General features: G+C 43.4%; 1 protein-coding gene across 12 annotated transcripts in view; it reads right to left on the reverse strand.

The window, feature by feature from the left end:
• Window positions 1-3,157: 3,157 nt before the first annotated feature.
• Kidins220 (kinase D interacting substrate 220) overlaps window positions 3,158-24,145 on the reverse strand; it is an 82,493-nt gene continuing 61,505 nt past the window's right edge. For 6 of the 12 annotated variants that reach the window (XM_040730826.1, XM_040730824.1, XM_040730829.1 and 3 more), the window contains 5 exons: window positions 17,798-17,830; window positions 15,263-15,391; window positions 13,642-13,740; window positions 12,514-12,750; window positions 6,929-9,998 (listed from right to left, as the gene is read on the reverse strand). In XM_040730826.1, coding sequence (XP_040586760.1) covers window positions 8,739-9,998; window positions 12,514-12,750; window positions 13,642-13,740; window positions 15,263-15,391; window positions 17,798-17,830 — 1,758 coding nt within the window. In that variant the 3' untranslated portion in view covers window positions 6,929-8,738. Of the gene's footprint in view, window positions 3,627-5,093; window positions 5,155-6,928; window positions 9,999-12,513; window positions 12,751-13,641; window positions 13,741-15,262; window positions 15,392-17,797; window positions 17,831-24,145 lie in introns of those variants that run through there. The other 6 variants (XM_040730831.1, XM_040730828.1, XM_040730830.1 and 3 more) reach the window with 3 other exon arrangements.

Below are 24,145 nucleotides of genomic sequence, written 5' to 3' on the forward strand. Positions count from 1 at the left end.
AGGAATATAATACTCACAAGCTGCAATGCAGTGGTCTACTTCATAATTAATATCAGGACAAGAGACAGCAGTAAGGAGCTAAGTTTGTAAACAAAATTGAAAGGTTCCAAAGTAATCAGTAACAAAGATGTTGGATTTTTAAAAATATTGAGATTCTTGTTCTCAACAAACACAATTCACATGGCAACGGGGGTTTGAGCTTTTCCTTCCTAAAATAGGCCTTTGAGAGTCTCAAACTCTATTCCAGAGCAAATAGGCAGAAGAGAGTCCGTGGTGATGCCATACAAGTTGGATGTAAGAAGACATTGGTCCCTCCCTGGTAAGGAACAATAGAACATAAAGGGGAGCAAGGGGCACTACAGAAGTTCAGTGCCCGCATCCAGCCTCTGGCTCCACCATTTAGAAGCTGTGTGACTCACTTTTTCCATCTGTTTCTCTGTTGTGAGTTGAGGGTAATGGAAACATCTGTATGAGGCTGCCATGACAATTAAATTAGTTAATATGTGAGAAGTCTGTTGGTTTAATACCACACAACATCTTTAATAAGCTAGGGATAATACATGTCATATCTGCGGGCTCCCCTCACTGTGACCTTTGTCCAGGGCACAGAACCACACACAACTTCCCAGCCTGCCTTGCAGCTCAGCAGGAGCCCATGACTCAAGAAGCCAATGTGCGTAAATACACAAAAGTACCATTCATAACACGGCAGTGCAGACAGTCCGCCCTTCACTGTTGATCCCCCACCACATTATGATCAAATAAAGACCCTAGGGCCCTGCTGTCTTGAGGAGGTGGAGCCACAAGATAATGAGGCCACGCCTTTGTGTGAATTTAGGTAACACTGAATTGTCGTTACAGGAACAAGAAACAATGTTCATGTTGGTAAGCACCACAGTACCACATATCTAAGTCATAGAACATGATGACATCAAGCTGGTAGACTTGAAAGCTTCATCCATATTGGCTAGTTTTCATTTGTAATCAACGACGGCAAGACATATGCTCTGACGTAACAGTGGCATGGCATATTGGCAGTAACCAACCAACTTCTGATTGAATTCAAGACACAAGATGAAGCCTATACTATCGCGGTAATCGAGGCTATATAGGGAAAAACAATATATTTATTTATCAGGGAGAGAGAGAGTCGCACATACCAGGAGTTAGAAGCGTGGCTGGCTTCCAGGAGAAAAAGAGGGAGGCCCCTTTTCCTTTCACTACCTTTTATCTCTACCTTGACCCCGCCCTGTTGGGCGGGTAGCTTTGTGGGGTTCACTCCTACACTATACCTGGCACCACTACTGGGCCAATAACCTGTGGTTGGACAGGTCATCAGTCTAGGAGAGAACCTAATACTATTATGCTGCTAGGTGGACATAGTATTAAACTAACTCCTGACTTTTCATTACATCCATAAATGAGTCTCTCTCTCAACCCTTGCCTGAGAATCTGTCATTTTCAGTAGATGGTGATGAGCACAGAGACCTACAGCTGACCACAGTGCAGAGCGTGAGAGACTGCATAATGCTCAGCCTTAAAGAGAACATCACACACACACACACACACACACACACACACACACGCGCACGCACACACGCACGCACGCACACGCTGTGCCACCCCCTTCCCAAAGCTCAGGAAGCATTGTGGAAGAGGGGGTGGGAAGACTGTAAGAGACAAGAGCTGATGGGTGACTGCAGATGAACATCTGGACACAGCAGGGCAGTTGCACACATGAATTCACAGTGGTTTTGGTGATAGTCTATTAAAAAGCCACATGAGCCCAAGCCAGACCAAATCCCAGCATGGAGCAGGGGGCTGGGTACACAATTCCACGCCTAGCATGGAGCAACTGGCAACTGTTAGCTGCTGGGAAACAGAGGGCCAGTTTTCTCTTAGAGTTTAGTCCCTGGGGAACCAACCACATCCCAGTAGAAGACCACATAGCCAAGATTATTTGGGGCAGCACAAACTAGTCTTTAAGGTTTAAAAGAAGAAGAAAAGGACAAAATACAGTGTTGATAGGGAAGGGGGAGTAGCTATAAGAAGAACGGGGGCGTGGATACGATCAAAACAAAACTCTAAGAGCTAAAAAACTGGAGCTTAAATGCATCCAGTTAGTGAACTGGGGAGTGGATGGTGGTGGCACACATCTTTAATCCCAGCACTTGGGAGGCAGAGGCAGGTGGATCTCTGTGAGTTCAAGGTCAGCCTGGTCTACAGAGCAAGTTCCAGGACAGTCTCCAAAGCTATAAAGAAACTCTGTCTCGAAGGGGTGTGTGTGATTTCCCTTTGTCAACAAACAATGCATAATCTCCCATTAATATAAAAAAATCCAATATGTGATCCTACTAGAGCATGCTCCGTACAGGTCAAGCAATCAGAATGGTCTGGGACAGGGACTGACTGGCAGATGAGGGGTGGACACTGAAAAAAGCCCAGTGAAAGGAAGGTTGAAGTTTGGACCTGGCTAAGGTAGGCTGGGCACTGGGCTGGTCCTGATGTTAACAGTACCACCATAGTTATAAGCCTGAGCTGGGAGCTCACCACAGCTAAGTTACACTTAAGTATCAGTTTTCCAGATTCTAGTGTGAAGTAGAGTTACCAATTCCGTCTGACTCCAGAATTACACTGATGTACGAGATGGGCACCTCTTCTACATCAAGCACTTTCAAAGGATGTGGTTTGCCGTGGTGAGCTGTGGTTTATCCATGTCGGCAATGTTTAACCAAGAGTGGTATTACGTCTTGACAGATCACTGGAATCATAAACAGAGTAGCTAACTGAATCCAGACAGGTGACAGGGCAGGTGTAAAAGTGGGAGGGCCACCCATGAGAAACCATGGTGAGGGTGCAGGGTGGCAGGGCATTCTTAACACATCCTGTAGGACTTGCGCAGACTCTGGCAGTTGTACTAACCTAGTATAGATCTGCCTTATTCACCTACAGAAATTCCTGTTCATTGCCCCAGGTTATCCGAAATCAGATCTGTCTAAAAGACTGTACTGAAGTTTCCTCTCCTGCTGCTGTGCTAATGATGTCTTGTGGTAAAATAGGATGTGTATAATGCAACATCCAAGAAAGCATAGACCAAAAAAAAAAAAAAATAGAGACTGAAAAGAACATGGAGGAAACACAGAATCTGAAAAGAAAATCTCTTTCAAAATAGTTTAATTCACATTAAGTAAAAACAGCATGCCTTCTAAAAGTTCTAAGAAACACAACTTGCAAGTGTCAGAACTATGACAATTTTGAAAATACCTAACGTTTTATTAGTTACCTGACCAAGAACGTGCTACAGGACATGAGAGGAGAGATGAGGTTATTTACACATTTTTTCTATACATTGGGCTTTTACCTAAAATCTCATAAAAGTAGTACTTCATTAAAAAACTAACTTAAACCCTACAGTTACAGAGAACAGAGAGGTCTGGTTAAGGTGGGTGACACGTTTCTTCTCTGGCTGATTGCGTGGCAGGACTAGAGTGGTGGCCATGTCTTCTTCACCCCCTTATACGTGGTGAGGAAGCCAGCTGGGGAAACTAACCGAGCTGCCAGGAGAATGGAAAAAGAAGCGCTGCTTGGTCTATGGGCAGAATACTAAGGTTCTAAGCCCTTGTTGCCTTGAAAGAGAAGGAGGTAAATATGTGTAAATATGGTAAAATTAGAAAATGATCATGAATAATCAAGGACTTAATGACCTCAGATAACATCTTAATTTGAAAAAGGACACGAGTTCTGCTGTAAGAGGACAATTTCACTCATTCACGTCTTGATAGTCTAGTAATTAATTCATTTTGATATTGCAGTCCATGCTTTGCTAGACTGCAATAAATAACTCTTAACACACATCCTTAGAATAAATAACATTACAAAGGATGTTTTTAGCTACAGAGTAAGTATGGGGTTCAGTCTCTGTTAGTCAATGACTACAGGCCACACCCACCAGCAGATTCAGGCTATTTTGTGTTTTGAAACAGTAACATTGCCTGTGTTAAACGTTTCATGTTTTGTGGTGTGTGTGTGTGTGTGTGTGTGTGTGTGTGTGTGTGTGTGTGTGCTTTGCTTTTCATTAATTTATGTTGGTCTTCACTTCAGTTCCGATTCCAGACTTTTCGAGAGTCATTCCACTCTTGTTTCTGGGACACAGATGGCCCCTCATTGGTGATGCTTCAGTTTTAGGGGGCACAAAAACAATATACATCAGTGATGCCTTACTTCAGATTTCAAATGTTGGCCCTTGCTGGGGCTGGTGACAGTGTTCCCAAGCAGCACTGCCATTGTGGGGGAACCCCTGGAACCCTATCCAGAGTGAAGAAACATCAATAGATGTTCTTCCTTCTTGACCAACGTCTCTATTAGAAACCCATTAATTTCCAAAATGCTTCACTCTCCTGGGAGACCTGAACAATGTTCATCCATCCTCCAGCCTTTGAGGCGCATCTCAGAAAGGGTTTCAGCTAAGATTTCCAAAATTCCCCTGGGAAATCTTTCACCTGCCTGGGCCAACAGCCAGAGGACCGTCAGGCCAAGGTTACGATCTGCTACTTTTCAAAAAAGCTTATTGCAATCACAATTATATCTTTCCTCCTTTCCTTTCCTCCCTCCAAAATCTCCCATATACCCCTCTTGCTCTTTCAAATTCATGGTCTCTACTTTTCATGAATTATTGAGATTATGTATATAATCACAAATGTAACCTGCTTAGTCTGTATGTCACTTGTGTGTATGTTTCCAGGGCTGTCCATCTGGCACTGGGTGGACAATCGGAGCGCTCTTCGCTGGTTAAGACTGTTTCTCCCACTATCAGCACTCCTTAGTTGCCTGGTTCTCTGTGTAGGGTTGGGGCCCCACGGTCTCTCCCACCGCCCAAACCCACTTTGACATGTCTACTGCCCTTGCTCATCTCATGTTGAGGCAGTCATGTTAGTGAGACTTCATGAGTGTAGCTCGACAGTCTTAGGAGACACAGTCTCACAGCAAGCAAGGTTTGCTAATCATTTAGAAAATCTTCAACTGTGCCAGTGACGGTGGCTACCTCCTGGCAACTGTTCCCAAAGTCTTAGTTTGAAAGCTAGTTGGTTACCTACCTCAGTTTACACTGGATCTTCTGAACCGCTGTCTATCTAGCACAGGGCCAGCGTTTTCTTCCTAGGCAGGAAAGGGTTTAATATTATGTAAGACTTTTAAGCCTCTTTCTACTTGATTAATCTCAACCAGGGATTCTCAACCTTTGCCAAGCGATGAGCCAATTAAACACTGTCCACAGCTGGCTCACTGCTACCCAGACACTTCTACTTTTCAATTCCCTTGTGTAAGTCCAGCCTATGCTTCAGCTTGAGTGGGTAGGACACTCACTTTGGGTGGCTCACCTGCCCCAGGCAGGAGGGTATCCCCATCTGCTTTTCCCTTCTGCCCTGTCTGCTGAGCCCAGGAAAGAAGGTGGGGGGTAAAGCAGGCTGGGGCCGGTAGCACATATTAATGTTAATTGTATTGCACCCTCCTTTCTACCTAATCCATCAAGGTCACTCACCCATTAATTAAAGGGGGCCCTCTGGTCTCTTTCCTGGTAAGCACAGCAATCTATTCAGGAGTTATCCAGGAATTCGTGGATTTTTTTTTTTAATTCAGGGCTAATTCTAAAGAGGCTGAGAATTCCTGGTGTAACCAAAAATTATGCGGTCTTAAAAACCTTTTAAATTTAGTACTTTAGCCAAACCAAAAGAAAAAATATGTAATTTCATTCAAAAGTTTCTAATTATTAGTAAGAAAAAGATTAATCAAATTATTTTATTGTAGCACTAGAGCATGCAAATAAACTTGACATCTCTGGATGAGGAATTAAGCAAATACAGCTGTAAAATTACTTAGTTAGCCAACTAATATTATTCTGACTATATTTAAAACCACATAAAATAACACATGAAAACAAGTTCTCTCATTATTGAAAATCCTGCTTCCGGTTGCACTGTTAAGTCTTCTAAGATAGGGTCTCACATAGCCCAAGCTGGTCTCAGAAATCTCTATGTAGCTGAGGCTGGCCTTGAAACCTCGACTCTCTCGCTTCTGTTTCCTAAGCAGTGAGATTACAGGCATGAGTCACCATGCTCAGCAAAGCTTAAAGCTCTTGGTGGAGGATTCCTTATCCTTAATCACTGGGAAAGCTGACTTAATTGAAAAATGCCAGTGGTGCCAGGCCATGGTGGTGCATACTTTTAATCCCAGCACTCAGGAGGCAGAGGCAGGCAGATCTCTGAGTTGGAGTCCAGCCTAGTATATGGTTCCAGGACAGCCAGGGCTACAGATATTCTCAGAAGTAACCCTACAGAAGGCCACAGTTGAGTGCTAGGATGTCACATCAGTACACCCACAATGGCTGAAGATGGGGCTAAGATGGAGTGACAGAATCTAGGAGATGAGCAGGGTTCGAGGCTCCTTTTTCTAGGATTTCATCCAGCTTAGTGCAGTTTTGCCTGTGTGTGAATCAGACTAAGCCACACATTATAAAAAGACACAGACACACACTGACATGCAGACTCCGAGGGATAATGGTGACTCAGGAACCATCTGGCCTGTCAATTTCTGTACCAGTAGGAGAAAGGATGTTTGTCCAGAATGTCCATGGAATAAACTAATATTCTACAGGGATCTGGATCATCTGCCTCTAGCCACAGAGATCCAGTGCTATGGTGCCATGTCCTCTGGGATGCCCATGCTTCAAGACAGCACTAGTCAGGCACTGGGGCTTCAGAGTCAACCTCTCTTAGAAAGACAATAAGGGCTGTCTGGAACACTCTGCCAACCTCATGACCTGTAAGTCTACAAACTCCAGTCATGGGACAAAACAGACACACAGACCACGTTTTAATTTTTAATCAGAAGGTGATTGTCATTGCTACAGTGAATAAAACTCAATGAGTCAGAATGGCATGCAAGTCTTTATTGTTCCTCGTCTACGTGTGCGCATGGCACTCCAGTAATGACTTCACAGACAGTGTGGATAAAGGGATCCCGGGACTGGGAGCCATAGCCACTCACCTGGAAAGAAGCCAAGCGGCTTCTGAAGTATCAATTACATGATATTGCAAACTAATAAACACTACAAGTAGTAAAATGCATCATGTCAGTAACATCGTGCTGTTTTTAAAGTTTAAAATACCTGTTAAAGATCATGCAACATATGCACTTCATGAAAATGCTCAATTACACTCAAACAGCCGGGCACTGAAACATGGGGCAGTTTCCAGCACAGTGTCAAGTAAACAACACAGGTGCAGTCAGTGATGGGACACCTCCACAAACACAAAGCCTGCCACCTCACCGTCTACAAGCCTACCGTGGCTCAGGACATACTGCTAGCACTGACTACATGAACAAGCTCTGATCAGTGACACACAGTTTTGATGCGTGATGATGACAGGCACTTCTAGCCTACATGATACTTAAATGTTTGTGCTCACTCTAGCTTTGCTAAGAATAATGGGAAGTGTGGCATCATGGTCACACTGGCTCTATCTTTTTCTTCTTGCTTTGTTGCATGCTTCTAAGCTCTTTTTAAAAGCCAACGGTGGTTCTTATAATTTCTCCTGGAATTAAAATGCGGATTTAGGAACACACGTGAAAAACATGTTGCAGTTCAGAAGGCGGTGACTCAATTTTACCAAATTATTTGCTTGTCACTTGTCTAGTGTCATTGTCATTAGCTCTTTAAATGTAACAATTTCCTGATACATTCATTCAGAAAGAATTTACTGGTGCCTCTTACACCCATGTCTTCCTGAATCTCCAGAGAAAGGACTTGTGTTTAGGGCTGGGGATGTAGCTCAGTGAATGTTTACCTAGCATTTGTGAGGTCCTGGGTTTAATCACCACGAGCTAAGCTAGATTAGATGCATAATGAAGGAGTTGCAGAACAGCCCAAGATGGTTTTGAGGGCACAGGTGTGGGAAGCCTGGGCTGGGTCTGGAGAGAGCATCCCAGGAACATACTGCTCTACCCATCTCCTCTGCTAACGACTCACCATGACTCACTCTCTTATTGATTTTATCACCCTCTTCAGTATGTATTTTCTCCTGAAATTCTAAGACCTCTTTAAAAAACAATAGGTCTTGTGCAGAACACTGGCTATCCATTTGCTAGGCATTCACTTTTAGTCTCTGGTCTCTACTCTAAACCTATAAATCTGTACCAAGACTAAACTCTTAACAGCAAAATTGGTTTCCGCTTCATCTAACACTACATCTTCCCTCACATGTTTCATGAATATTGTATAAAGGAGATCTCTAGGTTTGCTTCCTTTTGGCTTTAGATACACTTCTGACCTATTTTATATCCAGCCTGTCTCTCATCAGTCAGTGCAGCAGTGTGCCAGGGAAGGGCATAATGATGGTGATGAGACTGTAAAGTCCATGATGCAGGAGACAATGGAGATGACTTCCCTCTACTCTTCATCACATGCCTGACCACCTATCAGTTATCTGTGATGCATAAACATGATGAATAATGGTGATGGATCAATCCAGAGTTCATGCAGTCCCATCCCTAAGGCAGGACAATGCTACTGCACATCTCTTTCCCTTAGGAACAGTCTCATCCCTAGGTAGGACAAGGCTACTTCATGTTTCTTTCCCTTACAGACAGTCTCATCTCTTGGCAGGACAAGGCTACTTCATGTCTCTGCTTTAGAGACAATCTCGTCCCTAGGGCAGGACGATGCTACTTCACATCTCTTTCCCTCAGAGAATGCTCTCTCTCTCTTCTCCAAAGCCTGTGCTGTCTGCGGAGGCTGCGTGCAGCTCGGATGCATCTTTTGAGAGCCTTGTGTAACTGGACCGCTGGCTTCGCTTGTGCGCCACACCCTTCAGGTTTTCATTCTGAATAGCCGTAGGGTTGGGACTGGGCCCAGGCCTCAAAATGACCTGAGAGGTTTCCCTGATTCCCTCCATCTCATCAAAGTTTTGGTTGGCTCTGTTAGCTGGCGCGGTGTTGTTGTTGAGAGTCACGGTACTGGGTGTTCGGTTCAGATTGTACGCCTTCTGGCACGCAGGCCAGCTTTCTTCAGGGCTGCTAGCAATCAGGCTACACTCGGAAGGGCTTTTCTTGTCTTCCGAGCAAATGGACATCCGAGCTATAATCGGATCTTGCAGGCCACTCAGACTGTGCGGCATCCCACGCTTCCCAGTGTGGCCGTCGTCCTCAAGCTCTATGAGATTTGCCTTTTCCAGTTGGGAGTCATCTGCCGCCTCATTGTGAAGAGAGTGGTTGGGAGAACTCTCATTGGATCTCACTCCTGAATCTGAGGAATCTTTTTTGTCAAGGAGGGCATCTGACAAATATTCTTTTGCTTTAATGAATGTTCGGATTGGCTCGGCGCTGTGCTCTGGGGATTTAGACGCTCGCTCTGCTTTGCCTTCGGCTTTTTTATCCCTATCATCTTTGAGCAGCGGGGTATTATCTGACTCTTCCGTACCGGATTCATCTTCATCACTGGGCAGCTTCTGGTAGCGCAGACCACCTCCCTTAAGCTTCAGGTCTGTCTGGAAGAGACTGGGCCGTTCTGAGGATTTCTTGCCTGGGAGCAACTTACTAGCTGACTGGTCGGATTTTTCATCTTCCTCAGTAATGGGGTCCAGGGGTGAGGCGTCATTAGTGGACACCCCTGATGAGGAGTAGTCTATGACATCCCCCCTCTTCATTAAGAAGGGCTTGCGCCCGTCCTCCTGCTTTAGCTCACTCTCCTTCCCCCGCTCTTGTTCTAGGTTAGAATGGATGGAGCCCCCTGAGGAGCTCTGACCTATATAGTATGTGCTGTGTGGAGAAGACCTGCCACTTATGGTTGCTGACCCTGTCCCCCCTTCTAACTGGGACATCTGAGCGATGTATTCTCTATAGGCATCTCTATATTCGGCCTGCACCTTATCAGTAAGCTTTGAGATTTCAATACTGGAGTCCTGCGAATTGAGACTCGAGAGACTTGGGGTTCTGCGAGTTTGTGACTGTGAAGACAGAAAAAAAAATTTAAGAATTCAAATAAGAAGGGGAAAAGACATAATAAACATCAGTTTAGGAAATACAAATGTACACTAATAATTTAAAAGTTATCCAAATACCAGGGTCTTAAAAGGTTTGACCTAACAATTTAACAAAAGCTGTGAGTTTATGAACCATTCCGTTACTAGATTATAAATTTTAGCAACATTAATTTACTGTTTATATCCAAAAGAAAAATTTCAGGTTGTACAAGTCATCCGAGCAACTGCTTTTAGTAATTTCAAGTTTTTATTTTATTTAAGGTAAAATACCTCCACTGAGAAAGAATTCCTCTTAGAAGAGATAAAGAGGAAACAAAAACAGATCTCAAAACACAACACTCGGGTCTTCAAGGTCTGAGAAAAGAACTGTGTCAGAGAGATGATAGGAAGCTCCTGTCACATCTAATGCAGAGGAAGAAAATGTCCTTAAAATGGAACAGAGAAGGTGATAACAAAGTTCTGGGGTAAGCGGCAGCGGAAGCTGTGGGTCAGCTGGGCAGGAGAGGCAGAATAGGAGACAAATTTTAAGCTCAGTTTCTAATACTGAGTTTCAAGGTTCCAGCTGCTTTAGATCTAGGGAAAGTTACTAAATGAGCAATTATTAGTACAGATTAGGGAAAAGAAGCAGGGGACTGAGGACACTGGACCAAGGGAGGAGACAGGACCAATGGAATTTAAGAACGGATCACAGGGGCAATAATACCATCTTTCCGTCAGAAGGAGGCGGTCCCTCAGGATGCCACTCGATGGGAAGGACGGTGCCACCCTCCACCCACTAGTGCAACTGTTCTCAAGAGTAGCCTGCATGCATGGGCCCCTGTGCAGGGGACCCATAGGTCCTGAACTGCATCCTGCAGGAAACAATGATGCTCTGTGTCTCTTTCCTTCATCCACACAGGAGTGCCTAGTGGAGTGCCAGAGCTCCACGTGTGTGCTGTCACTGAAGATGGGAGGCAGCAGCACTAAAGATATGTGCAAAACATCCCCACTCTCACCGGGCTTTTTTTGCTTGAAAAACAAAAACAGTAATTTTTGTAAAAATATTTTATTTATGTAATTACTTAAAAATATTTAGAAACCTTTTTAGTTTCTATTTAACTATGTTTAGTAACTTATACATGCAGAAGTTTTCTAGGTCCTGATAATATTTATTACTTTACCCTGTGTGTGTCTATGTGTGTCTCTGTGTGTGGCTGTGTGGGTACATGGGTCTGGGGATGTGTGTGGAGGTAAGAAGACAACTTCTACCATGAAGAAGAGATTCCTTCTTTACCATGAGGGTCTCAGGGGTCAAACTCAGACTGTTAGGATGAGGCGAGCATCTTTACCTGTTGAGCTATCGCACCAGCCCTGGGTCCTAGATATTTCTAGGAGAACAAAGGCTAAGAACAGAGGGCCATCTGGGAACTTCTGTGCTAATGGGAAGACAGGGAAGTGTCTGAACAGTGGGTCAAGGAGAGCTGGAGAGGAAAGGAAGGGCTTCTGTCGGAACAGAGAGACCAAGTGACTGAGTGTGAGCTTGCAAAGTAATTCTTGTATTAGTCAGTATTAATAAAATTGCTTCTTCACTTACTGTAGACTGTATGGAGAGAAATTAAAAATAACGTCACTGCAAACAAAAGTCCTCCCCAGGAGCACCTGCCAGTACCGGTCTACCCACACTGCTCAGACACAGCTTCCTGCTCTGTCTGTCTGGTCTTCTGTGGCCTGCTCTGGCTCTCCCTAACTGTTTCCCTTCTAATGCCCCTTATCCTTCATACATTACTCACCTGCATTTCTGCTCCTGAAGCTTGCACCTGCCTAAAACATCCCCACAGAGAACATGTGTGTGGTCTCCCACACAGTGGTGCAGGCCCGTGGTCCCAGCACTCAAGATGGTGAGGCAGGAGAATCACTTGAGCCCAGGCTGACCCAGCCTGAGCCACATGAGAGAAATAAGCAAGTGTGGTGTGTAGTGTGTGTTCCTGTGTGCAAAGGGAAACCAGACTGAAGTTTCAGTGGGTAGTAGGGTGCTAGTTTTCCACACATATGTACTTTGGTTGATGGTCACTGAATCTCGCAGGAAAATACCAAAAGAAAGGCGAATTTCGCAATCACCCTCATACAGCCCCATTCTCACTCTTTGTAGACCAGGCTGGCCTCAAACTCAGAGATCCTCCTGCCTCTGGCTCCTAGTGCTGGGATTAAAGTTGGGCACCACCCCCCCCACCCCTGCCCCCCACCACTCCCCCACCACACCCCACCACACCCCCATCACACCCCGTTCTTACTCTCCTGCCACTGTCTTCTGTGACTATGTTCTCACCATTTGTATCAGTTCCTCAACAACCTAACTTTCCCCTGACTTTCCCCAAGTCCTTGAGTGGTTGTCCCTTCCTCTTGCCGAGCTGGGTTCTCAATCAGTACTCTCTGGATGAGCATTTTAATGTACCAGCACATTTGTTCTCCAACCATATGAAAAATGACACGAAATAAATACCTGCCAACTCAGATTACTGTGCCGCGGGGCTCCCTCGTCCAGGCCAAGTGTGTTCAGTTCTTCAAAGCTGAAGTTCAGGGTGTAGGGGGTCTGGCTGGAAAGCTCTGTGTGAGGCAGTTCACTGTGAGAAGTGCGGCGAGCAGCTTCCCCATGAGGAACTGGGGCGCTGGAGTTTTCATTGAGAAAACGAGGGTCTTCAGGGACCACCTGGTTTTCCACACTTCTCATTTCTAAGACCTTAACAAAAGATAAATATTCATCTACATTGTCAAAGCACGTTACAGAGGCTTCAGAGAGCTAAAGTTACAGTTATCATACCAGGGTCAGGAACACACACTTCCCACTACGATGGTCCAGGAAATGTATTCCAACCTTATCTTAATCCTATTAATAATGTTAGGAGAAGTATCAGCATTTTAGTTTACAAAAAAAAACTTAAGAAAAAACAAAATTCAACTGGAGTCTGTCAAAGGAAACCGGAGCCAGTGAGCAGAAAGCAGCAAGAACTACTATGAGAGGCCACTGGCCTCAGTAAAGAAACAGTTCTACTCCAAAGACAGTATACTCAGAGCCAGTGAGTGTGAGGTGTGTGTGGGGGGTAGTTTTCAAGGAATTCTGGGTAAGCCGATTTGATACGATTCTTGAAGACAAGCCAGGGTGATCAGACCTCAGCTGGAAGGAGATGAGGGGCAACCAGGAACCCAAGGAGTACCAGGGTTGATCTTATGTTGACTGCAGGGCTCTTTGTAATGTGGCTCACAGGTATTGCTACTGATACAGAACAACAGACAAGGACAAGAGTGAAGGTTGTGGCCTGGAGGGCTCACAGTGACCCGGGAATTGGTCAAGGAGAGCACTTTTGTTGAGCAGAAGCATGGGAAACTGGTGAATCGCTTCTTGTCAGAAAGGACAAGCCCCCACATGCTGCTGTGACTATTCCCCATAGCATGGGGTTGAATACAAGTGTAAAACCCCAAAAAGCAAAACAAAACAAAAAAGGTATACACACAAAATGCAACAGTTTTTTAAAATTAATATGGAGAATTATCCATTTAAGTCAGTACTTCTTAGTTCTGGGTTTGCACAATATAATAAAGTGCTGCCTGTGGTAATGCTGTAAAACCTCACCATGCTTCTAAAAAGATGCCAGTCTCCAAAGTTCATATTCATCTCTTTCTTCAGCTCGTCAACATTGCACTGAGCCAATACCCGGCCATTTATGTTTGCCTGAGTGGAAACAAAAACAAAATCAAAAGCGTTCTGAATTACTAGTGATTTCAAGTCTGCTTCAGAGAGGCTGTGCTCAGAGTGGCCATCACTCTCCATGGAATACAACGAGTCGCATCTCAGCCACACAAACCATTTGACATTTTCCTAAGTGTCAAGCATTTCAGTGAAACAAACCACATTTCAGGACCAACCAGCCTCTCAAATATTTCCACTGGCTCTGTCCTGGGCAGCAACAAAACCATTAATTTTGCTTTTTGAGTCTGAGAAAATACTAACATGAACATGGGGTGGGGACAGGGACTGGGAGGGAAAATGATTTCTACTTTGTGAGTGTGTTAGTTGCCAACCAGAGCTAAATGAAGTGTGTGTAACAAGCCGATTCATATAGTGGATAAAAATGTCCAGATACTAACTTCCCAGTCTACTAAACTTATAAAATAGGCTTTCAGTTTTGGGGGACTCTGTAAGTCTACCTGCACTTAAATGAGAAACAGTAGCATTCTGATTTTATGTGGGGGGGGAAACCCTGGTAAATGAGGTAGTATTTATGCTGGGGATTGATACAATGTTCCATGTCTAGGTTAACTCCAAAGGAATGAGCATACAGATCCTGTCCATGGCGGCCAGAGAGCAGACTTCCCTGACACTAACCATGTGCCTTGAGGAGCAGGGAAGGAGGCACGGACTCAGATGACGGGGATAGGCATGTGCCATACTCTTTCTGACCACATGTAACACGGTGCGCAGGAATGCATAAGCAGCAGAGTCTTGCTATCAATGTTCTACTGCAATAACTGTCTTATGAAAGCTTAGGCTAGAAGAAAAATCTGTAACTGGAAGCATTTAACTTCATGTAGGCAATGACTTCCCGTGCCTACAGACATAACTGCTCAGCTGAACTGGTGACTCTGGAGCTATGAGACTTGTAGGAAAAAAACCTTCATGTAAGCTCAATCCTATGTGGTTCTTCAAACATAACACAATCATAAATCTTACATGATACAAAAATGACCTTCTGTAAGAAATGAACGGTACTCTGAAATTACTTTGAAGTTACACAAACATGCACTGCAGGCCCAGTATCCTTCCCCAGAACGCGTAAGACTACCACTGCTTCCGAGTGCGGCGATTCCCACCTAGGAAGATCCTCACTTGGACTTTACTCACTGAGAATCTGGCACCCAAAGGCTCGGATAGCAGACTTACACTGACCTCCATGCTCCGAAAGCACCCTGTTCCAGGGGTTTCAGATTAGAGATGCCTACTGTGTGCAGCTGAATAGTGGGCGCACCGAGCAGCCTCACCATGTTCTCTGTGTCATTTCATTTTCACTTATATTCGACCATGTGTTAAGTAGCATTGCCATTCACTACTCCTTCTTTAATTTACTTATAAAATCAGAAAGTGAGCTCCCATTTCACTTGGAGGTGTCACATGCAGTGTGAAAATGAGCTGCCCAGAACCCGGCCTGTCTTCTGCTCTCAGTCCTTTCTCTAGGCAAGATGTAAACATACGTCACCTTTTTGATTGTTGTGCAATACTGAGGCAGCATAGTCTGGTCCAGCCCTTCTATTTGCCTTAGTTTCTCAGAAACGACATCCACGGTCATTGAACTCAGTAACAGTGTTGTGCCTACAGTGGCCGAACCCTAGGTAAGCCAAGGGAAACACACATATGAGTATCGTTAAATGGAGTGTATGAGGTCATGTGACAGAAAAATTCATTAACTTTTACTGCTGAAATAAAGAAAACACAGCCAATGCATATAGAATTTTAGAAAATGCCCTTGATAAATAGATTCAGCTACTGTGACATGTAATGAGTAGTTTTTATTACAGGAGGGGCAGTCTGACCCAAACCACTTTTCTAAGTGGCCATCCTGTGGACCAGGCCTACATCAAGTCCTCAAATGACTACACTTAACTTCAAGAAATAAGGGAACTGCCCTAAATAAGAGGGAGAGAACTTAAGAAGAAGAAATTACACTTATAGAATACAAAGGACACATCTAAGAATAATTTTCAAGTGCCTATATCAAACTATTAAGTAACCTTAAAAACACTCTATGTACTGCCTTGGTAGTCAGGCTTCCAGAATGAATATCTAGGGGATGGTGGACATGGGTCAAAGTGCATGCAGCTGGTCAGGTTTTACATAAATCAACTGTTTTCTTTGCTCCAACTATTTCTGAAAAGGGTTCTGGAAGCTATAGCCACAATAAAGAAACTGCAATAAAGATAAGGGCATTCTGATCTGCCCTGTTTGCCCTTCAACACAATCACCTCCTTAAGAGAATACAGTTTGGCCAGGAGTGGTGGTGCCCACCTTGAATCCTGGTGCTCAGGAAGCAGAGGCAGGGGAACCTCTCTCAGTTCAAAGCCAGTCTGACCTACATAGCAGTGCTGGGGTGGGGAGGGGAACAGTGGACTATCCTATAGTTTAAAATGCCTGTTAGGCACAGGTAAGCCTTATTTGTCATGTGAAAACATAACAGTTGTACTACCAAGAAACACATGAACCTAAGTGTTTGTGTGTGTGTGTGTGTGTGTGTGTATGTGAGGGGGGGGAGAGGGGGGACTGTATTATTCAGACAGCAGGGGCAGTGACTTCATGAGTCTGGGATTCTACTTAGCTCACAGAAGCAACACAGGTACATCAAAGTATAGAAACAGATGACCTGGAACAAACTGCACCAAATATACTTATGTATAGTTTGCTCTTATTTAACTATAAAATATATAAAATCTTACATGATCCAGAGTAGCTCTCAATATATTTATATTGGCTTACTGTCTTTTTTGTTTAAAAAAATCACAAAAGTAGAATTTGATCAACAAAATAGATTATGTTAAACTATAGTTCACAGAAAAAAATTCATGAATTCATTCTGATAAGACTAAATTTATTTTTGCTTTTGTTTTGAGACAAGATCTCTCTATGTAGCCCTGGCGGTCCTGGAACTATGTACAGCAGGCCGGTCTTGAACTCACAGAGACCAATGGCCTCTGCCACCCAAGTGCTGGGACTAAAGGCATGTGCCACCACTCTTGGCCTTAAAGCTTAATACTTAAGTTAATGAATTAGGAGGAAGAGATAACTTTTCTTATGGAATTCCAATTAATAAACGTGGCAGAGAGAAACAGATAATCCCCACCAGACAACCACCATCACTACAGTAGCTGTATTATAAACTCCATCACTGGCCATCAATTAATGGGCAAAAGCCAAGCAAGTTGAACAGGATATAGCAGAGTTTCAGATATCCACTCCCAAGAATTTATTAGTTAGAGAAAACAAAGCTGTAAAGTATTGACACCCAGCAGAGGCCACCTCAATCGAGATGTTAGCATCACATCTGACTCCTTTTTGAAAGTTGATCTTTATCAAATGATAAGTTATTGATTTGAAAACCATATGTGTTGAAGTTTCTTTGCATGAAAGAGAAATGTTAACCACTTTCCAAATCTTTTCTAAAGTAATAATGTATAGTGAAATTACTTTTAAATCTAATGACTCTTATGACCAAAATAATAAATTTGAATGGAAATATCATAAAAGAGGAATATTAAAAAATTATTAAGTTACTACTTATGGTACATTCTCATTTGAAATTCACCTGTGTAATCCAGAACAGATCAATTTAGTAGTTTGGTTTTCTAAATTGGAATTTATTTATCTTTCTTACTTGAAAAACTCAACGTGGCACACATTAGCTTGTTCAAGCTATTAGACAGAAGCTTGAGAATGCATCTGAATCAGGATTTCTTCAGTTCAAAGCAAAGCTATGAAAACACTAGTTTCCTGAGGTGGTGGTTTTGCTTTCTGGTGTCAGCAGATTAACACTCTGAAATATCACTTCTTCAGTCAATTTATTAGATAAGCTGAAAACTCATTAGTTAGCAATGGCTGCCATGCAGAGGCTGAAAGCAACTACAGAAATGAACCCGAGACACAGAATGGGCAGAGATCTATAAACAGCCCAGCATGAAGTAGCTGATGACCATCTAACAGCCTGCTAAGGTAAGTGAGACGTCACCAGGAGTAGATTCTGTACCTGTCTCTGCTTGTTAAACCCAGAGTCACACGGCTTTAAGGAAGGAATAAAACAGAGTGAAGGCCATGAATGTAAAATAAATCAAAGCACACATGTCATACACACATCATACACATATCATACATATATCATACACATGTCATACACATAAACAGAGCCCCTGCCACACCTCTTATTTCCCCTCAACTCTGAATAAACTTTGGTATTAGCAGCACTGAGTGAGAAACATACAAAAGCAGTTTTATTTCATTAGTAGATACTTAGAAAATTTTAAATTGTACTCTTATTTTTTCCACTAAAAGAATAAATCATGCATCACACATTCAACAAGAAAAGTAGGTAAATCACATTTTTCCATGAAAAGCCAATATCCTTCCAATATATAAGTTTAAAATTGTCAAAACATTTTTAAGGCTTGACTATGGACTACCTTGAAGGACAGTTATTATTCAGAAATACACCACTAAATATGAGTGTTGCATCATTGAGTATGTTGATTCTAACAGAAGCCTCGATTGCCTGTTCAAAAGAAATGTCTTGAAAATTACAGCCAAACAAATCAGAAATGTAAAAAAGAAAAAAGAAAAAGCTCACACTCTTTGACTGCCATACTGCTTAATTCTAAGAACTCTATTTCAAATCAAACAAACTCTGTTGTTAATTGTTCTTACGTACTGAAAAATCAGTGGCCTATAGTCTTAAATGCTTAAAACCATGCACAGACAACTGACGAATTTAAATTTGTTACCAGCCATGGAGTTCTAGTGAACAGGAGGAAGGCTCTGCTAGCCTCACCTCAGACATCTGACTTTGACCATGGTCAGCGTGTGGAGTCCACAGGAGGACCTTCTACTCTTCATCATCAGACTGTACAAAGTGACTACACACACGTCTCCATAGGGGTGTGCACAGGTGTCAGACAAGTGCAGTGAAATGATGGTTTACTGTAAGATGCCCCCAGACAAGAGGCAGAAACTGTTAACTAGCTGGAAATGCAACTTGGCTTGTCTTCCTCCTGTGTTATTATGATCACTATGTAACTTACTCTTCACGAGGCTGGAGAAATAACTCTGCTAAAGAGGATAGATAAGGCTTAACAGTTTGAGGACACTCTTTAAATAAAAAAGAAAAAACAAAGTACTAACATGTTTGTCTGCTTTTTAACTTTTAACTTTTATGTATTTTTATGTGTATGGCTATCATATGCATGCAGTGCCCATGGAGGCCAGAAGAGGGCGGTGTAGTCCTGAGACTGGAGTCACATACAGGAGGTGAGCAGTTGTGTGGTGCTGCAGGGAACGCTGGGTCCTCCACAGGAGCAGTCAGTACTCTCAACCACTCAACCATCCCTTCAGTCTCCTGCATTTTTAAACCTTTTTAAAACTACACCTAGGACTTCAACATTACTATAGTATCATCTACCAAAAATACTTCATTCCATTTACTTGAAATTCACAGAAAATTTTAACTGAAATATGAATTAAAGACTTCCATGCAAAAGGTAAAGGTTCAATTCGGGTTATATTTCAATATGGGGGGAAACTAGCATTTTCCCATAGTTCAAAATAATAATACTTCTCAAATACTGTTAAAAGAGTGCATACTATTCGGCTGGTTGAAACTGCTGCCCAGAGTCTCTAAGGGCAGTGGGCAGCCGGGGCACGCTCAGTCTAAAGAACGCCTGACTCCTTTCCCGCATCTGCAGCTCTCTCATCCAGCTCTTGTCCTGAGCAAACAAGAGAAAGCTTGGTTCGGACACAGTTGCCGCGAACACAACTTGCACGCTCTAAAGCAGTGGTGGAAATTAAAGTGCCTGCTGGAAGCACCAGCTTCTCACACTGCACTCCATGAGCTGGAGCCTACTGAGCAAAAGCTCTGACGTTCATTTGTAATTATTAAATCAAAGCTGTCTTCATTCTCTACACCTAAGAACACACTGGAAATCGTAAAATTATCTTAATGTTGCCTATGCAATTCTGAAATTTCTTGCAATTTAACTTGATCCTAAATCTGTCATATCTTTTCAACAATGTATAGAAGTGATCTCTCAGAGGCCAAGGAAGGCAGACACTGGTGACCCCTTGCTGGCCTGGGAACCCATAGGCTGTGAGGGCAGGGTGCCTTCCATTTTTGTCTCCTGCTCTATCCCACCAGATAGGGCCTTCACATGCTCAATAAATCATTACGGGGCAATGAATGCTCACTCAGCATCAGCCAGCAGCATACAAGGCTAAATCAGTAAGGAAAACAGAAGGAAAAGGAAGAATAAAAACGGGGGGGGACGGGGATGGGGACGGGGGAATGGAATGTCTGCCAATGAAATGTAGTTCTCACCAGGAACAGTAGGTCTGGCTCACTACAGAATGTGACCCAGAGACCTGGCCCAGGACAGGCCTTCCATGAGGAGCCCTTCCTTCCATGAGGACAACAGAAGGCTCATTATGCCACTAGAGTTGACTCCTGAGCAATGTGGAGTTGTAGTACCAACTTCCTAAAAAGTCACCAATCTGGGTAGATCTTTTGGCTCCCTAAAACTCTTGCTAGTAGCTTGCTTCTGAAAAGATGACTCCCTGAACAGTGGGTCCGGCCTTATTTCGCATGCTACATGTATTATACAGAAGGCATCCTGTTACATTTGTGTGCAGTTTCCTGGAGAGACAAACTGCCCACATGCCCACAGCATTTTGAGCTGACTCTGGCAACACTTGAACTTCTCATGACAGCAGCAGGAGATGGCTAGAGCAGTCAGATAGGACCCGCACTGCGCCTTAAATGCATTTACTCTTTCCTCGCTGTGAATGTGCCATGTACTGTCTCTGTGTTCATAACAGTGGGTAAATTTTAATTATTTAGAACTGATTTATACATATCATGGTAGAAAATACATACCTTTATTACACATTTTATGTATTCATGGCAAACCCAATTTTTTCTTACTTTTTCAGTATATTTAGACTATATGGCTTGTCAGGGTGTTTTGTGAATTATGTAAATCTTTTTCCTCAAAGCAACTCAGATCTAGGTGGAGCCATGCAGTGCAAATCTGTGTTGAGGCCAACGGACACCTTGGTGAGAATTCCACTAAAAGACAGTAATGGCACCAAGTGAAATCTTCCAGAAAAGCTTTAGATTCCCAAATGTAGTCATGCACCACATGACACTTCAGTCAACTTGAGACTGTATATTAATGGCAGTCCCATGATAATACTCCATCTACTGATGGCGTGGTTGCCTTAGTTTGTGCACACGACTGCCTAAGGTGTGATTCCCAGGATACACTGCTGTCCTTAAGAGATACACGCGATCATATTCACAACCTCAAAATGCCTCTAAATGATGCATCTTGAGCCCAAGAAACACCAGTACATGAAACACCTGGGATAATCTAAGCTGGCTGCAGATATATACAGTGCTGTCCACTATTAGCCAACGATCAGTTTGAGTCTGTGTCTTTAAGGCTCTAGGGTATTCTTGGTAAATAACAATGCACTTAAATATACTAGTACTTAGTAATGCTCAGTGCAGACCAAAGAAATTGTAAAGCACAGAATGAGGGTAGCTTGTGCAAGGGTAGGAGGAGTCCATCACAAGATCTCCTGGACTCCAGAGGCTGCACCCTTGCTCATACTCAGTGGAACAGCCCAGGTGGGAAGCAGGGGCTGGGCATTCTGGCTCCTACATTACCACCCTGTTCCTGTGCCCCGCTGTAAGCCCCGCTCATTTCACCTGGGCCAGGGTGAACCAGACCCCAAAATACCTAGAAGGAAAGGAGGCCTGGAACAGGCCCAGGGGCTGCTCTCCCTGCTTTTATGAAATGAGGTGAAGACTAAAGCTTCCATTATGAAAAAGGAGGACACACTAGTCCTTCCCAACTCTAATGCTCTGGGAGCACATATCAGGTCTAACATTATCTTCACTTTCACACGATCTGGCACGCATATTTTCTCAGCCATAAAATTACAGGGAGCAAAACCACCACCGGGGTTTACAGTTCAAGCCCCTACACTCTGTGAAACACTCAAATATCTATCTATAATTTACCTGCTAATCTTAGACTGGACTCTGTAGACTATAATCTCAGTAATGTTAATGTGAAAAAACTTATTATCTTCACAAACATTTGGTTTATCAGAAATTCCTTGAGGTAAAATCAGATGAGCTCACCTATATTTTGCAAACACCACAGCTAGTTAACTTTTTGGCCTCACTTTCCCTCTATATTATCCCATGTTTGTAATAATATCTCAATTTGTTCTGAAAGGTTCATGTAGCTCCCCATTTATCTACAAGAGGCCTTTCTCATCAGGTCTATGAAGGGGATGCTGCCACACAGACATGATCAATAACCAGCCTTATGGGAGACCTGATCTAGGTAGCACCATGGCACCTAACTGTGTTTGGCAGTGTGGTAGTATGAATATCAATGACCCCCATGGATTAATAGATTTGAATGCCTGGTCACCATGGAGTGGCACTATTAGAAGGAGAGGCCTTGTTGGAGTAGGCATGGCTTGTTGGCAGAAGCATGTCACTGGAGGTGGGCTTTGGGGTTTCAAATGCTCAAACTAGGCCCAGTGTCTTCTTCTCCCTGCCGCCTGCAGATCCAGATAGATGTAGCACTCTGACTTCTTCTGCAGCACCAAGTCTGCTTACACACAGTCGTACTTCCCTCCGTGATGGCAATGGACTAACCCTGAACTGTGAGCCACCCCGCTTGCTCTCCTTTGTAAGAGTTGTCATGGTCATGGGGTCTCTTCATAGCAGCAGAGCACTAGGACGGGCAGGCTCTTCGGTCCCCACCACTGCTTTCACTGACTTTGAACAAATGCTGACTGGCTTTTCCTAGTCTTCTACAAGACACACTTTACAAACTGTTGCAGCTGGTAATTTCTTAGAAGCACAGGAAGCACGTAAGCATCTATTACCCATTCTGCCAACTACGAACTACCTTTTAGTACCACGAGAACAAGAAGAGTGTTATCCTACTGATACGGACACTGCTCTAGGTGAGGTGCCTTCATGCCTTGTTAATTCGCTTCTAACCATGGTTCAGGAACTGCATTAGTCCCCCTTCCTCAGAAAACATCATTCCAAACCTCACCCAGCGTTCCCCTCGTCACCGGCACCTTTTAATTCTGAGTGTCTGCCTGCACTTCTGCAGCAGAGAAGAGCTGCTGTCTCAGCACTTCCGTGTCACTAAAGCCATGACATCCTCCACAGTATCTGATTTTCATCAGAGACTCGCTGAGGAATTTTAGTCCCTAGAGCTCAACTGCACACATGAATCCCCGTAGCAAAGGCTCCCTGACTAATTAAAAGTCACTTTGCATACAGTGGTGGTATTGCATGGGCCACAACATCCCCAAGCACCCAAAGAACTGCTGTGACTCAGAATGTCTGTCACTGGTGGATAGCTGCAGTCACTAAAACACTTCAACTATTATGTGGTTGACTCAAGAGTCACCAACTCCTCAATAAAAACAACAAAATGGCCCCCCTTTTGGTCTCTTAACAGAATTAACTCAAAGAAAATTAAGATTTAAAAATATACTACCTATTCAAATGCATGTTTTGACTTAAATAGTCTTGATAAACTTGGGATGTACTATGTCAGCCAGCAACTCTTCACTGCTTACAACATTTAGAATAGTTTTAGATTAGAGATCATCTTTACCTGAGATAACATATTCTGAACATAAAACACGAGCTGGAACCTAACTGCACACTGACTGACTAAAGTAAGATTCTATGGCTGCTCATCAAAGGCATTTCTTTTTAAGTATAAGGTCTGGAGTAATTATTATTTTAGTGGCTTCCTCCATGGTCTTTTGATTCTAATTTTTAAAGAAACCAGTATCTGAATGTATTGAGAGAAAGGGTTTAAACAGCTTCCTTTGGATGCTGAACCAGCTCTAGGTTGTCTGGAAATTTTATTTCATGAATAAAGAAAGGAAGAAGTGATACTGCATGAAGACTTCACCAATGGAGACAGCTAGAAGCAAGGGCGAGTTACTAGAGATGTGCTGGTCTATACCTCATGCCTGTCTCTAACATCAAAAGTGATTTGGGATGCTTTCAAAGCTGTCCTATGTGAATCATACCAAGTACAGGCTGTATAAAAACAGTTAAGATGAAAACAACTCTCAGCACTGTTTCCAGTGATGACTCCTGGAAACAGCCCTTCCTAACTGCAGAATCCATACCCCTCCCATGTCATTGAGAAGGGGGAACGCAGGAGGAACATTAGCTTTGGAATGGACTCGTGGGCTATAATTAGTAGTACTCACTATTCTACACCGCCAGTCACACCATCAGTGAGTTAGTGCACTGCTGCCAATTGCGTTAAGA

This window comes from Mesocricetus auratus, unplaced genomic scaffold, assembly GCF_017639785.1.
Source record: "Mesocricetus auratus isolate SY011 unplaced genomic scaffold, BCM_Maur_2.0 Super-Scaffold_100024, whole genome shotgun sequence".
In the NCBI taxonomy this organism is placed as follows: Eukaryota; Metazoa; Chordata; class Mammalia; order Rodentia; family Cricetidae; genus Mesocricetus; species Mesocricetus auratus.